The sequence below is a fragment of the Bufo gargarizans genome, chromosome 5 (genome assembly GCF_014858855.1).
Source record: "Bufo gargarizans isolate SCDJY-AF-19 chromosome 5, ASM1485885v1, whole genome shotgun sequence".
NCBI classification, from domain to species: Eukaryota; Metazoa; Chordata; class Amphibia; order Anura; family Bufonidae; genus Bufo; species Bufo gargarizans.
In genome coordinates this window covers 454063007-454080635 of record NC_058084.1, presented here as the reverse complement: position 1 = coordinate 454080635, position 17629 = coordinate 454063007, and the positions used below count along the sequence as shown (strand labels likewise).

The window sequence follows — 17629 nt, the reverse complement described above, 5'->3', positions numbered from 1 at the left end:
CTGGCCTAGGAAAAGCTGGAGAAGGCCACAACGCTACTGTGAGCGCCGCTGCCTCCTAAACAGCTGATCGGTGGGGGTCCTGGATGTTGGACCCCCACCAATTAGATACTGATGACCTAACCAGAGGATAGGTCATTGGTAAAAAAAAAATTGGAAAACCCCTTTAATTTTTTTTACAACTGGTAAAACTCCCCTTACAGCTCTAAATCACTGCTTCCCTTTAAATACTGTATTACAAAACATGCTGCCTGTTGCCACCACTAGGGGGAGCTCAGTGCATAGAAATTTATATAGTTACCATTGTCTACAATGGAAGCTGTAATAATTTCTTTACGCTGAGCTTCCCCTAGTGGCGGCTATATGATTTTCATGTCGGGGACTCAAGAAGTTTAATCCCAGGCCATTCCTCCCCCTAGGCCCCATAGCAGCCCTGTGGTCTGCTTCCATGGGAGGTACGCCACTGCCAGACTCTGTTTTCCTCTAATATTACAAGGTCAGGTTGCCTTCTACAGAAATTATAATAGTTGATATTTTTGACCAAAATATGCTAGTTTGTAGCCCACGTCAAGTGTCTCTACGCAGCACACCACTAAAAAAGGGATCGAATTTACAACTGTTGTTATATGCCCTTGAATCAGTAAGTACGGCCATTTTCAGGGATGCCTAGTAGTCTAGATATTTCCTGGGGAGTTGTTGGTTGTTGCTTTGGTCATGTATCAAAGTGTATGGCGATGCAATATTAAAGGGGTTTTCTGGGAATAGAATATTGATGACCAGTCCAACTCCCAGCACCTCCACCGATCAGCTGTTTGAAGAGGCTGCAGTGTTACAGTAAGCGCTGCGATCTCCTGACAGATTACCAAGCACAGCGCCATCCATTAGATAGAGATTGTGCTTGGTATTGCAGCCCAGGTCCATTCACTTAAATTGGGCCTGAGCTGCGCCTAGGCCATGTGACCAATGAACGTGACGTCACTGGCCGAGGAAGAAGTAGTGGTGCTGACCGGTTTGCCGTGGCCTATTCAAACATCTGATCGGTAGGGTGTTGGGGGTTGGACCGCCACCAATCAGATTTTGAGGATCTATCCTAAAGATAGGCCATCAGTGTCTTACTCCTGAAAAAGCCATAAGGGTGGGTTCGCATCTGCGTTCTGGATTCCGTTATGGCTTTGCGTTATAACATGGTTATAATGGAAAATAAGGAAATCCATAAGACGGAAGGACGGATCCGTTCTGCTGCCCATAGCCTTGTATTATTACGGAATGCAAATAGAAGCCTTTAAAGGGCATTCCGTTTTTAAATAAGTCTATGGGAATCATAACGGATCCGTCCCGTTTCCGTTATGCAAGACGGAGAAAAAAGTCCTGCCGTTATTATTCCCATAGACTTCTATGAAGACGGATCAAAACGGAATGCCTCTTAAAGGCTACCGTTTTGACGTCCGTCTTATGGATTCCGTTACTGATGGAAAACCATAACGGAATTGAGAACGCAGATGTAAACCCACCCTAAAGGATGAAATGTCTTAGGGGCTTCAGAACTGTTAGGTATTTTATTATGACTCTTTTTTCCTTTCCAAATTACATGGACAAATGAGAAAGTTTCAACTCTCGAAACGTGTGTTTCATAAGAAACTTTTTTTTTATTACATTTTTTCTTCCATCTGTATTTAGAAAAAAAACAACTGACCACTAAACCTATATATCGAGACTTCCTGTTCTGTAGAGGTCATTTTTATTGTAAGCATCTTATTATCATCACAGACAGGATTACAATGTCAAGTATCACTTACATAGATAATACAGGATATAACTTTTACAATAGGTGATGGTCACAATTTATCTACTCCCCCTCCCTGAAGAATAATATCTGCTCAGGTCACAAAGCACGCTTAGAAAACTATTGCAAAAACATCAATGAGTCCCATCCAGTGTATTGTGGCTATGCATAGAAAATCAAATCATCATGTACAGAAAATATAATTAATATATATATTTTTTTAATTATTAATTGGCATAAAAATATAGGTGACACATTCCCTTTAACATCCAAAATAGGATGAAAAAACACTCAAAAACTTCATGAAAATAAAGCGCTGCCAGCATTTTTATTTGGACGGTGAAATGGACATGTCCTTGTAGAACACACAGGAACAGACACTTTCCTTTTAATTGAATGTTTGCAAACCTTGTCCGATAATGAATGAAGGGAAGGACGTGGCTGTTATTATTGTTAATGTCTGTGTTTTCTGCCGCGTCTTCATCTCCTGCTGTTTGACTTGTTCTGCACCTGGAGGTTTAAATTAATTGGGCCATTTTGAACTGATGTCCTGACATTGCAAAAGCAGCTAATGGAAAAGCTGCAAAGTTTACCCAACGAAAGTTCATTCGGGAGTCAGTCATGTGGTGTGGACAGATTCTCTGCTGTACTTTGCAATTACCGATATATTTATTGAATAATGTAACCTTAAAATTCAGGTCTAACTTATTTGGTATACCTAAAAAATATACATTCGGAATATTTCATTGGCTTTACAACTGTATAGTCCGGAGAGCCCCCAGCTGTCTGGTTGTGTAGTTTAGAGCGCCCTTATAAAAGCAGACTGGATGTGTAGTCTGGAGCGCCCCCTATAACAGCAGTCTGGATGTGTAGTCTGGAGCGCCCCCTATAACAGCAGTCTGGATGTGTAGTCTGGAGCGCCCCCTATAACAGCAGGCTGGATGTGTAGTCTGGACCGTCCCCTATAACAGCAGTCTGGATGTGTAGTCTGGAGCGCCCCCTATAACAGCAGTCTGGATGTGTAGTCTGGACCACCCCCTATAACAGCAGTCTGGCTGTGAAGCGTGGAGCGCCCCCTATAACAGCAGGCTGGATGTGTAGTCTGGAGCGCCCCCTATAACAGCAGGCTGGCTGTGTAGTCTAGACCACCCCCTATGACAGCAGTCTGGCTGTCTAGTCTGGAGCGCCCCCTATAACAGCAGGCTGGATGTGTAGTCTGGACCACCCCCTATAACAGCAGTCTGGATGTGTAGTCTGGACCACCCCCTATAACAGCAGTCTGGCTGTGAAGTCTGGAGCGCCCCCTATAACAGCAGTCTGGATGTGTAGTCTGGACCGTCCCCTATAACAGCAATCTGGATGTGTAGTCTGGAGCACCCCCTATAACAGCAGTCTGGATGTGTAGTCTGGAGCTTTCTTTATAACAGCAGTCTGGATGTGTAGTCTGGACCGTCCCCTATAACAGCAGTCTGGCTGTGTAGTCTGGAGCACCCCCTATAACAGCAGTCTGGATGTGTAGTCTGGAGCGCCCACTATAACAGCAGTCTGGTTGTATAGTTTGGAGCGCCCCCTATAACAGCAGTCTGGATGTGTAGTCTGGACCGCCCCCTATAACAGCAGTCTAGATGTGTAGTTTGGACCGCCCCCTATAACAGCAGTCTGGAAGTGTAGTCTGGAGCACCCCCTATAACAGCAGTCTGGATGTGTAGTCTGGACCACCCCCTATAACAGCAGTCTGGCTGTGAAGCATCGTGGAGCGCCCCCTATAACAGCAGGCTGGATGTGTAGTCTGGAGCGCCCCCTATAACAGCAGGCTGGCTGTGTAGTCTGGACCACCCCCTATGACAGCAGTCTGGCTGTCTAGTCTGGAGCGCCCCCTATAACAGCAGGCTGGATGTGTAGTCTGGACCACCCCCTATAACAGCAGTCTGGATGTGTAGTCTGGACCACCCCCTATAACAGCAGTCTGGCTGTGAAGTCTGGAGCGCCCCCTATAACAGCAGGCTGGATGTGTAGTCTGGAGCGCCCCCTATAACAGCAGGCTGGATGTGTAGTCTGGAGCGCCCCCTATAACAGCAGTCTGGATGTGTAGTCTGGAGCTTTCTTTATAACAGCAGTCTGGATGTGTAGTCTGGACCGTCCCCTATAACAGCAGTCTGGCTGTGTAGTCTGGAGCACCCCCTATAACAGCAGTCTGGATGTGTAGTCTGGAGCGCCCACTATAACAGCAGTCTGGTTGTATAGTTTGGAGCGCCCCCTATAACAGCAGTCTGGATGTGTAGTCTGGACCGCCCCCTATAACAGCAGTCTAGATGTGTAGTTTGGACCGCCCCCTATAACAGCAGTCTGGAAGTGTAGTCTGGAGCACCCCCTATAACAGCAGTCTGGATGTGTAGTCTGGACCACCCCCTATAACAGCAGTCTGGCTGTGAAGCATCGTGGAGCGCCCCCTATAACAGCAGGCTGGATGTGTAGTCTGGAGCGCCCCCTATAACAGCAGGCTGGCTGTGTAGTCTGGACCACCCCCTATGACAGCAGTCTGGCTGTCTAGTCTGGAGCGCCCCCTATAACAGCAGGCTGGATGTGTAGTCTGGACCACCCCCTATAACAGCAGTCTGGATGTGTAGTCTGGACCACCCCCTATAACAGCAGTCTGGCTGTGAAGTCTGGAGCGCCCCCTATAACAGCAGGCTGGATGTGTAGTCTGGAGCGCCCCCTATAACAGCAGGCTGGATGTGTAGTCTGGAGCGCCCCCTATAACAGCAGGCTGGATGTGTAGTCTGGAGCGCCCCCTATAACAGCAGTCTGGATGTATAGTCTGGAGCGCCCGCTATAAGAGCAGGCTGGTCGTTTAGTCTGAAGCTCCATTAGATACATGTCTTCAGGTTACCGGACTGACAAGACCAGTTAACTTGAACCACTTTTTAAGCAATCCACATGACATAAGACACACTGTGCCCACTATTGCTAGATCACTTGGGTCCTGACGGTATCGAATGACCCACCATTGGTGACCGGTCAGCTACTCAGAATCGGGCAGAAAAACTTCTAACTACTGTATATTCAGGATCCACAAAGGGATGAGTATGATTTTATGTGGAATGATTTATGATGATCAAAATCTTAAGAAAGTATTTTAAAAATGTGAATATATAGATATTTATTATATATTTTGCAGCTGTTGAGATGATGCTGAGCCTGAGCTTTAGGATAACCTCAATCATCTCTTTGTGTTTTACAGACCGATTTACACAGTACGGCCCTAAGAATCTGCGACAGGCTTGGAACAAGTAAGTGTCGTTCTAGAATCTGCTCAGAATGAAGTGGGGCAAACGTAAGCCCTTGTTTAACCCATTGCCCTCATCTTTATGTGCTGCACTGTTCATTCTTCTCATCGTGTCTATTATGGTCACAGATTGTCAAATATCAATGATGGTTTCTAAATAAAACTGGGCCTCATTTGTCCTTAGTGCCTGTTCACGTGTACGAGTAGTTGGACAGCAGAAAATAGCACCATCTAAAAGACATGCAGGGTGTAAGCGTGATTGTCAGATTTGATGGCTTGTTACCTTATAACAGTCAATCGTAAGAGTGACTGCCACAGTCTGTCCTAAGAGTGACTGCCACAGTCTGTCCTAAGAGTGACTGCTACAGTCTGTCCTAAGAGTGACTGCCACAGTCTGTCCTAAGAGTGACTGCCACAGTCTGTCCTAAGAGTGACTGCTACAGTCTGTCCTAAGAGTGACTGCCACAGTCTGTCCTAAGAGTGACTGCCACAGTCTGTCCTAAGAGTGACTGCCACAGTCTGTCCTAAGAGGGACTGCCACGGTCTGTCCTAAGAGCGACTGCCACTGTCTGTCCTAAGAGCGACTGCCACGGTCTGTCCTAAGAGCGACTGCCACGGTCGGTCCTAAGAGCGACTGCCACGGTCGGTCCTAAGAGCGACTGCCACGGTCGTTCCTAAGAGCGACTGCCACGGTCGTTCCTAAGAGCGACTGCCACGGTCGATCCTGACAGCGACTGCCACGGTCGATCCTGACAGCGACTGCCACGGTCGATCCTGACAGCGACTGCCACGGTCGATCCTGACAGCGACTGCCACGGTCCATCCTGACAGCGACTGCCACGGTCCATCCAGACAACGACAGCCACGGTCCATCCCGACCGCGACAGCCAAGGTCCATCCCAACAGCGACTGCCACGGTCTATCCTAACAACGACTGCCACGGTCCACCCTAGCAGTGACTGCCACGGTCCATCCTAACAGTGACTGCCACGGTCCATCCTAACAGCGACTGCCACGGTCCATCCTAACAGTGACTGCCTTTCTATCAGTGTTTCCCATGATGCTCATATTTCTGGAGCATCTTAAATATTTCACACCAAATCTAATTAAAACTGTACCTCCAAATACGCTGCATATTAAAATCATATATAAGGATGTGCCACATTGGCTTACTGTATACAGACCCCCCATGGAAAAGGGGAGTAGACTGATAACAGCCAGTTTTTAGTGTAATGATAAATTTCCAGGAGGGATAACTGAGGGACAGCACATTACAATGTTCTAAGATGCTCCTGAATTGTTATTTCATGTCAGGACTATGGATTGTTGTACTGTACAAGAGACTAATTAGAAGTCATCCGTGGTCCCGGTGCACCGCCGTGCGTCCCTGCCCAGCCATCCAATCCTCCTGTGCTGTTTTTTTCTTTGCAGCAGCACAAATGTTAGTTTATGAAGTTGAGATGACAGAATTATTGTCTGACAGATATCACACTGGCGCAGGATGATCGGCCCCCGCAATGTTGTCAGGAGCCATTTATAAGAGAGTCTCTCCCTGGGCACCTCTCACTTGTTGTCTTAATTATGCCATTCAACGATGTCAAAAACAATGCTTCTCCTTGTAGCCCCCGTAGTAAGATTAGTCACTGCCGGTAACAGAATGGAAAATGACCGGTAATTGACGCGGCTGACTGCTGAAGCGAGCGCCGGGATGGAAGCCGCAGCATGGCAGTCGCATCATAATGACTTTGAGTTTAGGCAACAGGAATCGGTTTCTCATGTTCTTCAAACAAGAGCAAAATACAGATGTAACACATCCAGAATCGCAGAATCCTTTCGCCTGCCGCGTCCTCCTTAACGGGTTTTGTGCTCATTACCGGCAATTGACAACTGCGCGGTGGATCCGGCTGTGTGTACAGCGATAGATGGGTTCCACTAGGTTTCAAAGCCTCCTCCAGCTGGTTATCACAGATTTTGCATCGGACCACGCGGCCCGGCTACAAATGATGCGTGTCATTGTCAGTGTGAGGCGAAAGATCTAATTCTGCCGACGTCTCTGTTTAAAGTGCGCTCTCGAGGACGTAATTAGACGTTTGCGGCACAACTCCGCTGCCTCCATCCTGGTTGTTAGAAGACAATAACCATTTATTGCCCTCCATGCGTCGTTCTCCGTCCTATGGGACAAGGAAAGGTTCAGTGGTTAAGTGCTCTGGATGCTGAGGAATAACTCGAAGGTCCTGGGCCTTTAACATGTGCAGTACCCCAGACCTAATAGTAGCCTGCAAATGTTTATTATGTATTGTAATTTGTAATGTTATGTATTTCATGTTTTGGTTGTTTATTTCAGCTAGGGAAGGTATGGTTGGCAGGTACAGGGTTGACCACCCTGTTCCTCTCCTCTTGGTAGGAGTTCTCTTCCTCTCCTTCCAGTTACGCTAGAGAGAGGAAGCACATGTCAGAGTTCCTACTCCTAGGAACCCAATCTGATTCTCCTGTGAGACCAACACTCCAGAGAGATCTGCGAATCCAGAACACTGCTTCAAGAAAGCATCAGTGTGTCAAGACAGCAGAGTGATCAGTGAAATTATGGGTTTACAGACCCTGCTGCAGGCGAGGGACCACAGCTCCAGACACCCATCACCTAAACCACTACCAGGCCAGACGTACATTAAAGCCTGAATCACACAGTGGACACCTTTATCCATAAGTGTCTGCAAGTGCTATTTAATTTTAACATAACGAGCCACCATACCTCCTCATCTGGTGTCAGAATCTGCACTTTGTACTTAATGCCGCTGGATGTGCCACTAGTTATATTTTGCACTAAGTAAAGAGAGACTCTTCTTCAAACCACCTTTATGCTGCACTGATCCACAGGGAGAGATGGCCTGAGAGAGTACACTGTGACACAACCCCTCATCAAAGCCACTACCACTCCTATCCTCTGCACCGGCTCCTCAGGGGCTCGCTGCACACATGCCATTTTTAATACTGGTGTCATCTTACATGGCACAGTGGCCTTTGAGTTTTATTTAGGACCTGGTGCAGCTGCTACTTCTGCGCACCCCATAAGTCACTGCCGACTAGATTATTCAAAGAGGACCGGTCTCCTCTCCTAACCTGTGTGTTTTCGAAACTACTTGCATCCCCATTGTAATAGCTATTAAACTATACGTATTCTAGTCTATTATTCCTGCTAGAAGTTATAAATGAATTACTAGCAGTTTGCAATAAAGGTCCAGCTGGGTGTTACCAGTCGAGGGAGTGTGTGCCTGCACGCTCTGACACTGACAGCACTGATTGGATAGCGTCAGAGTGTGCAGGGACACCTAGGTGGACCATTATTGCAATGCAAACTGCTATTAGTTCATTCATAACCTCTAGTAGGAATAATAGAGGAATGGCACAACATAGAGACATAGGAATAGATGCTCCAGAGTTTAACTCCTAGCAGGATTAATAGAGGAATGGTACAACATAGAGTCATGAAAATAGGTGCCCCAGAATTGGTATTACATGGGGAAGTAGTTACTCTCCGTGTCAGGAGAGGTGACAGGTGCACTTTAAAGGGGTTGTCTGGCCAAACAGTAGTGAGGCAGAAGAGTGTTTAAAGAAAAAGAGTCACTCACCTTGTGAAAACCCCGCCGTTCTTGTGCTGGAGCTCCTGCCCCCGGTTTTCCTGTTTTCGGTTCCCGCTGGACTGGAAGCGATGATGTCCTATTCTCAGGGGTGCACCACCAATGAGGCCAAGTGAGGCGATCACCCTAGGCAGCACCAGGTAGGGGCAAGATGGGGGGCAGCGGAAGGGCCATGGGCAATGAGTGCTTTCATTGTGGCAAAGGGGTTAGGTTAAGAAATTGTCATTGGGTGTGGGGAGGGGGGTATAAAATACATTTTCAAATACCCAATAGTTGTTCCCTCCTTGGATCTGATATTAATGACTGATCCTAAGTCCTCCAAATCCTGCTGGTTTTCTGTTGCAGTAGCTCAAAACCAAATGTGTCCATACCATAGACTCATACCCTGTGGCTGCTATGGGATCCTTTGAGAGAAGGGGCCCAGCCTTGATTGGTTCCACCTCCTTTGCTACTGGGTGGCAAAAATCTATGCAGGACTCCCTTCTACGGGGGAATGGCATTGTTAGCAAGTGAAGGGGTATGGAAGTGGCCTGAGAGTCCTGGAAAATGGTTGGTCATGGAAAGGCTGAGGAGAACGGGTGATGGGTGGCAAACCTGGCACTATTTTGGGGGCCCAAGTGTGATCTTTGCTATGGGACCCTCTACTCTTTGCTCTAGTTACTTAACTGCTCAGGGTCCAACAACTTGGTGGGCCTATAGCTGGCCATAGATACAGTTGTATTCAAAATAACAGCAGTGTGTTTAAAAAGTGAATAAAGCTCAAAATCCATCTAATAGTTTTTATTTCCATACACACAAATGCATTGGGAACACGACACATTCTATTCCAAATCAAAACATGAAGAAAAATATATAAAATTTGTGTTGTTCCTCTAAAAAACTGAAGAGACGTGAATATTAGACTGTTAAAAAAACCCTCTTCTTTACAAACTCAAACATTCACTATATAATCTGAAGAATGTTTGAAGATTTTGCTTTCCTTTGAATCACTTCACTAATATTTAGTTAACCGCTGTTTCTGAGAACTGCTGGACGTCTGTGCTGCTCGGAGTCACCACCTTCTGGCCCCTGTGAACAGGTATTCCAGCCCAGGAGGATTGGACGACATTTCACAGTTCTTCTCTATTTATTTGATGTTATTTTTGATGTCACCCCACAAGTTTTCTATTGGATTAAGATCCGGGGATTGGGCGGGCCGCTCCATAACGTCAATCTTGTTGGTCTGGAACCAAGATGTTGCACGTTTACTGGTGTGTTTGGGGTCGTTGTCTTGTTGGAACACCCAGTTCAAGGGCATTTCCTCTTCAGCATAAGGCAGCATGACCACTTTGAGTATTCTGATGTATTCAAACTGATCCAAGATCCCTGGTCTGCGATAAATAGGCCCAACACCGTAGTATGATACACTTCCCCATATCATGATGCTTGCTCCACCATGATTCACTGTCTTCAGTATGTACTGTGGCTTGAATTCAGTGTTTGAGGGTCTCTGACAAACTGTCTCCGGCCACTAGACCCAAAAAGAACAATCTTACTTTCATCAGTCCACAAAATGTCTCTTTAGGCCGGTCAATGTGCTTTTTGGCAAATTGTAACCTCTTCAGCACATGTCTTTTTTCCAACAGTGGGACTTTGCGGGGGCTTCTTGCAGATAGCTTGGCTTCACATAGGCGTCTTCTAATTGTAACAGGACTCACAGGTAACTTTGGACCTTCTCTGATCTTCCTGGAGCTGATTGTTGGCTGAATCCTTGCCATTTGGGCTATTCTTTCATCCATGCGAATGGTAGTTTTTCGCTTTCTTCCATGCCCTTCAGGTTTTGGTTGCCATTTTAAAGCATTTGCGATCATTTTTAGCTGAGCAGCCTATCATTTTCTGCATGTTTTCCCTTCTCCAATCAACTTTTCAATCAAGGTACACTGTTCTTCTGAACAATGTCTGGACCGACCCATGTTCCTCGGAATTTCAGAAAGAAATGCACAGTAACCAGCATTTACAACATTTTCTGCCTTCCTTCCTTAAATAAGGTTAATAAATAAATTTTTCAAAGACCTCACTCATTGGACTCCACACTGCTATTATTTTGAACATGCCCCTTTCAATAAGTGATTAAATTACAGAGAATCAGCAGCATGCATGTCATGACTGTTGGGTTTCTATTACTCTACTACATCTGCTAGTAAATTATTTGCCATGTAGAAATATTATTTCTACCAAAAACAGTGATTGATCAGGTTAGTGATATCTGACTGTATGAGATTTTAAGCACTCAACATATGGATGACTGGTTGGTACAAATGAATGATAAATCTGGGAGGAGAAGCGGGATGAACATCCCTTTTATAAAGCTGACTGGCTTACCTTAAAGGGTTTTTTTCCGAAACTTCAATGCTGATGACTTATCCTCTGGATAGGTCATCAGTATCTGGTGCTAGTCCGACCCCCGGAGACCCCCTGCCGATCAGCTGTTTGAGAAGGTATGGCACCGCAACCTTTTCTCAGCTTTTCCTAGGCCATGTGATGTCACATTCATCGGTCACATAGCGTAGGTGCGGCTCAGCCCTATAGAAGTGAATAGGACTGAGTGTGATACCAAGTACAGCCGCCATACAATGTACGGTGCTGTGCTTGGTAAGGTGACAGAAGGCTGCAGTGCTTACAGAAGGTGCTGGTGTCTTCTGAAACAGCTGATCGGCGGGGGTACCGGCAGGGTGTCAGACCCCCAACGAAGGATAGTTCATTAGATAAAAAGTCTCAGAAAACCTCTTTGAAGGTACAGTATTTTGATTGGCGTTCCTCTTTAATGTTCTTGACTTTGAGTTGAAATAACTCTTCTAGCGCTAGGGGCAGTGCACTGGAGATCCCCCAGCACCCTAAGGTGTTGGTAGTAATAAAATATTTCTGAATTCGGGGAGATGTTCTGTGTTGCGTTTGGTATAAACTTGGCATATCCATCATGAATATTGCATAACAAAGCTTCATAATGTATCACTTCATTAGCTCGAGCTGCACGATCGGCGAGTTTTCTTCAGATAATTAAGATGCTTTTTGCTTTTACATAGGGAACTGCTTTAATCAGTCAGGTGTCTTGGGACTGTGTATTAACGGCTTGCTTCTACTTTATCAATTTAGAGACAAACATCTTAAAAACTTATATGGAGCAAGTGCAAATGAGGAACATTGCCGACATAGTCTGTTTGTATAAAAGAAGGGAGGGGGGTCCATTATGTAAACGTGGGGAGCGGTACTGGTCCTGTATTGTGATGCCACCCCATGTTCACCACTAGGACCAATGAAATATATTCAGATGGAAAATAATTAGGCGACTAAGAAATTTCTGTGATGTCTGGGGAAAACCATCCAACTGTAAATCCAATGTACAGATGGGTCTAGAATGTGTGTTGGGATTTAGGTCGGTGATCTAGGGAGGGTTTGAGCTGCGCTACTTGGTCATGGACTTGTATATAGATGTATTATCTGAAGCTTCTACTTAGTTTTATGTGTGTGGTTGGATTGGCCCAACTGAGTATTCCCCTACTTTTACACAATAATGGGCCAGAGAAGACAACCCCATTTGGAGATGACTTTGGAACCAGTCACTTACCACGAGGGTCTGTTTGTTGCATATGTACATTGTTGGTAGTCATGAAAAGTGGGGAACAGTGCAGACCTGTACTTTAGTCGCACCACTGGTTTCACTCTGCTGTGTCTTTGAATTAGCATTTGGATTCTGATCGGGTCCTGGCTTTGACCTCTTTTACTCCTTTAGGTTTAGGCCCCTGCACTTAGTCAAGACAGAAACCATTGCCAAGTTGCGCGCCGCCATTTAGGGCAGATTGTGCAAGTAGGTAGTACTTGCACAATCTGCCCTAAATGGCGGCGCGCAACTTGGCAATGGTCTCTGTCTTGACTAAGTGCAGGGGCCTAAACCTAAAGGAGTAAAAGAGGTCAAAGCCAGGACCCGATCAGAAATGCTAATTCAAAGACACAGCAGAGTGAAACCAGAAGATAACATCAGAGAGAAAGCCAGAAGGCAAGGTCACAAACTAGCAGAAATAAAGGGGTTCTCCAGGTTTTTTATATTGATGACCTATCCTCAGATCAGCGGGGGTCCGACACCCGGCACTCCCGCCGATCAGCTATATGAAGGGATGGTGGCACGTGCTGTCTCCCATCTCTCTTTTTGCTGCTATGTCTATGGCAAAGCAGCAGCTAACAGGAAGAGAGACAGGAGACTGCACATGCGCACTGCGCTTGCCATCCCTTCATATAGATGATCGGCGGGAGTGCCGGGTGTTGGACCCCCACCAATCTGATATTGATGACCTATCCCGAAGATAGGTCATCAATATTAAAAGCCCGGAGAAACCCTTTAAATACCGAACAGTGTCTAGTATCAAGAAAGGTCAAATAACAAGCAGAGTCCGATACCAGGAGGTCACATCAGAGGCAAAATCGGGGAACCAGGCAAAAGGTCAGTGATCCAGAGTAACAAACACAAACTAGCTAGTGAGGCAGGAATAATAATCACAGGCAACTGTGGCCAGTAGCTAGCCAGTCCGACGCTGAGCCTGATTGGTTTGTTGTCCCTAGTCTCTGATAGGTCAACCAGCCCCACTGTCAGCGGAATTGGTTGCTATAGCAAAAGAGCGCCGGGGCTGCCATAATGGGGAATCCCACATGGGGTGAGGGCGTGTTCGACATAACCTTAAAAAATACAAGGGACCTTCAACCATCCAGGGGAAGGCAAAAACCCTGATTGCCTTATTTTAAATGGAATCTGTCAGCCGGAAATTTACTGTTACCCCAGGTTGGACTAAGGGCTCATGTACACGAACGTACTTTTTTTTCCCATTTCCAATCCGTTTTTTTACAGGTCCATATGCAGAACCATTTACTTCAATGGGGCTAGAAAACCCCCCGAAATGACCCAATGTGCATTCTGTATCCGTATGTCTGCATGTCCGTTCCACAAAAAAAATAGAACATGTCCTATTCTTATCCGCTTTGCGGACAAGGACAGGCATTGTTACAATGGATCCGTAAAATACATATGGTCCTGTGCATGAACCCCTTACTCAGCTGAATGTCATAATACCTTTCTGTTGCTTCATTCCAATGATAAAATACTTTAAATACAATATGCAAATGAGCAGTTAAGTGCACCAAGGGCGGGCCTAATCAACTCTGTGCACCCTTGCACCTCCTGCTTCCTCTGCCAGCCCATCTCTCTCCTTCGTAATTGACAGGGCCAGGCGAGATGACTATGCAGGAACCTGGCCCTGTCAATCAAGAAGAAAGGGGAGGAGCTGCAGAGGAAGCAGGAGGAGCAAGGGTGCACGGCGGAGTCTTGAGCCCGCCCTTTGTGCATTTAATTGCTCATTTGTATATGGATTAAAAGTACTTCTGCAGAATGAAGCAAAAAAAATAATCGCTAAGTTAAAGGTATTACATTCAGCTGAGCTAGCTTTACATACATTTTTATGCCAGTTTGTGCTGTTAAAATAGTCGCAAGATCCCTTTTTGTGACTTTTCTAATGCCTATGTGGCAATATTTTTATATTTTACAACGTCCTCACCACTTGGGAGTGGCAGGAGCTTGGCAGGGGCCGGGATATCGGTCCTGGCAAATTTACTAAGATTTCCGCTTGAAAACAGAGTGAAAATTACTCCAGTCACGGGCTTCAGCAGTCTTTACTCCAGGTGCATGGACTGCCGGAGGGGCACCTAATTTATGATGAGACGCAGGCCTATAAATTAGGCGAATCCTCTGGCAGCGGAGGGGAACAAACAAAGACTGGCGTAAAAGGCCAGTCTTTGTAAATGACCCCCATTGTGCCTGGTTTATCTGTGAATTTCTTGGTGACAGAGTCCCTATTAGAAAGGCGAGGTTATGGATATAGTCAGAGGTCTGGCTTAGGCTACCTTCACAGGGGTTATGGGTAGAGCTACTTCGCCAAATACAGTAATAATACGGTGTAAAAAAAACCCCCAAAAAACATACTTACCCCCACCATTTGATCGAGAAGAGACGGCCACCGCCATCTTGATTGAAGATCTAGCTAAAAATTTCTCACAGCCGATGATGATGTCATAACGTTGGCCGGCGTGGTGACGTCATACGTCACTGTGCATGGGAATTCGTGCAAGATCTTCAATCAAGATGGCGTCTGGCTCTTCGCGCTCAAACGGAGGAAATAAGTATGATTTCTTTGAATTTTTTACGACTATTCAGGGAAAATTGACTCGCTACCACGAAGCACGAGGAAATTCAGCTTCGTGGCTAATCAGATTTTCCCTGAAATCTGGATCGAAGTCGACTTCGTGGACTGCAATTGGCTCAATACTAGTTACGGGTTTCAATCCAGAAAATACGCGCAGTTTACCATGAGGATTTCTGTGCATTTCCGCACCAAAAACCACACGTGTTACTTGCATTTTTTTTGTTGCGGATTTGATGCAATTTTGTCGCCCTTCCATTACAAAAAAAATCGACACGCAGCAGATTTAAAAATTCGCACAACAGGTCAATTTCTGCACAGAAAAAAAGCAAAGGGTAGAGAAGATCTGAGAAGTCTCATTCTCATAACTGGTACTATATTACGCTGCAGTTTTTACGCACGAGAATCCGCATGGAATAAAAACGTTCGTAATCTGCAACATGTCCAGGTAGCCTAAAATCTCCAGTATTCAAACATTTCACATAAAGGGTCATTATTGATAGCGGTTGATGTGAAAATGAGCATCAACCGTTTTTTGGTATTTTTTTGGTGCACCAGCCGTTGCTCGCGGGCATGTCGACAAGTGGTTACAAGGCGAATTGACCTTTTAAAAAATTCATTTCGGAGCCCTAAGGCATACATTTGGTATTAAAAATAACAAGTGCTAGAACACTGCACTGAGATGTTTAAAAATGGAGAGAAATGTACCATTTTTGCAAGTTGCGAAAAAAAAAAAAAAAAGGTTTAGTTACGGTCGGAATAATAAGTTGGAAATTCAAGTCATTTTTTATTTAATTTATTTTATTTGCTATGAAATATTTGCTCAGTCGTTGCCAAAGATAATCCCAGCGCCAGATTGGCTTTATTAGCAATATGTAAACAGCAGAGCTGAGATTTTGGATGTTCGTCGGATTTCTTTAACCCCTTCAGGCGCCGTCTCGCACTTTTAACGCTCTATATTTAAGTAAGTAAGTCAATAGGGGCGAGCAGAGTGCATCAGCCCCCCCCCCCCCCACTCAATCTAATCCCTAATGATTGAATTCACAGGCAGCATATAGACAAATACAGGCTCCCCCATTAAATTATTCAAATCTCACAATAATTGATCTTAGGCTGCCCTTGCGCTGCGGAATATTTGATTAGCAATTCAATGCAATCAGCTATCTTCTTTGTGATGTTTGTCCAGCTAAATCCTTCAGCGACCAAACAGACGCGCGCGCGCCCGTACAAAAGATACCAGCTGTGTTTGTTTTATGTTTATGTCAATGTAGAGGTAGAAGAAAGGCGAGGAATTTCACATGTCGCTAACATTAATTACTAGCGTCCAGATTTCGCATATAATATTCATAAACTAGCAAAAACATGCGACTAAATAGAAAAAAATATATATAAATAACGATTCGGGGAAATTTCCTCCAAAAACGTCTAATATGTATTTTTTTTTTTTTTTTTTACTTAGCCGAGCTTCACAAATATTTTCCAGACTTGGAAATCGATCCCATAGTACGGCAGTTTGGGAACACGAGGTTCAAAAAAGAAACGCTTCAAAGTGGGAGACAAGATTTGAGGCCAAATATTGACTGCAGAAGAGCGTTCAGATACCGTTGAAGTCTGGAACTGATAGGGTCTCAAATATAAAAGGGGTTGTACAGGATTAGGGGAAAAGAAATGCTGCTTTTTTCCAAAAACAGCGCCGCATTTGTTCACAGGTGGTGTCTGGTATTGCAGTGAAGTGAATGGAGCTGAGCTGCCACACAACAAACGACCTGTAGACAGGAGTGGAGCTGTTTCTGGATGATGGCAACCATGTTTTTCTATACAATCTCCAGTCCAAGGTTCAAGTCCGAATAAGGCCTCGTTCACATCTCCGTTAGTAGATCCGGCAGGCTGTTTTGGCCCAGCAAAGGTTGCATGCAATGGTTTTATGCTGGAAATCGGCCGGTTCACCGCCGGACCCCATTGCAATCAATAGGGATCTGGTGGTGAAGTAGAGGATCCGCCAGACCAGGGACGTAGCTATAAGGGAAGCGGCTGCTTTAGGGCCCGAAACTCCGTTCCCTTAAAGGGGTTCTGCACTTTGATTAAACTGATGATCTATCCTCTGGATAGATCATCAGCATCTGATCGGCAGGGGTTCGGCACACGGGATCCCCGCCGATCACCTGTTTGAGAAGGCAGCGGCGCTCCAGCAGCGCCGTGGCCTTCTCACTGTTTACCGATGGCCGAGTGAGGTAACGACTTGTATCAACTGGCCTGGGCGCGGCTAAGCTCTATTCAAGGGAACGGAGCTTAGCCCCGTCCAGGCCAGTGATACTAGTCGTGACGTCACTGGGCCTGCGGTAAACAGTGAGAAGGCCGCAGTGCTGCTGGAGCGCCGCTGCCTTCTCAAACAGGTGATCGGCGGGGATCCCGGGTGTCGGACCCCTGCCGATCAGATGCTGATGATCTATCCAGAGGATAGATCATCAGTTAAAACAAAGTGCAGAACCCCTTTAACGTTCAGTTTTGTCCCCATTGACAATGAATGGAGACAAAACAGAAGGGTTTTTCTCTGGTATCGAGAACCTCTGCCGGATCTCAACACCGGAAAAGTTAAACGCAAGTGTGAAAGTAGCCTAATATAGGGAAATTGGATTAAGCTCATTAGAGCTCCGCTGTGGACAGGGGCGTTTTCTGTACAGCGCTGCGGAATATGCTTGCACTATAT

At 45.7% G+C, this 17629-nt stretch overlaps 1 protein-coding gene across 3 annotated transcripts in view; it reads left to right on the top strand.

The window, feature by feature from the left end:
• The window catches only part of CDK14 (cyclin dependent kinase 14), a 481017-nt gene that overhangs the window by 330196 nt on the left and 133192 nt on the right, over window positions 1-17629 (top strand). For all 3 annotated transcript variants that reach the window (XM_044293158.1, XM_044293157.1, XM_044293159.1), the window contains one exon: window positions 5022-5070. In XM_044293158.1, the coding sequence (XP_044149093.1) occupies window positions 5022-5070 (49 nt within the window). The remainder of the gene's footprint in view (window positions 1-5021; window positions 5071-17629) is intronic.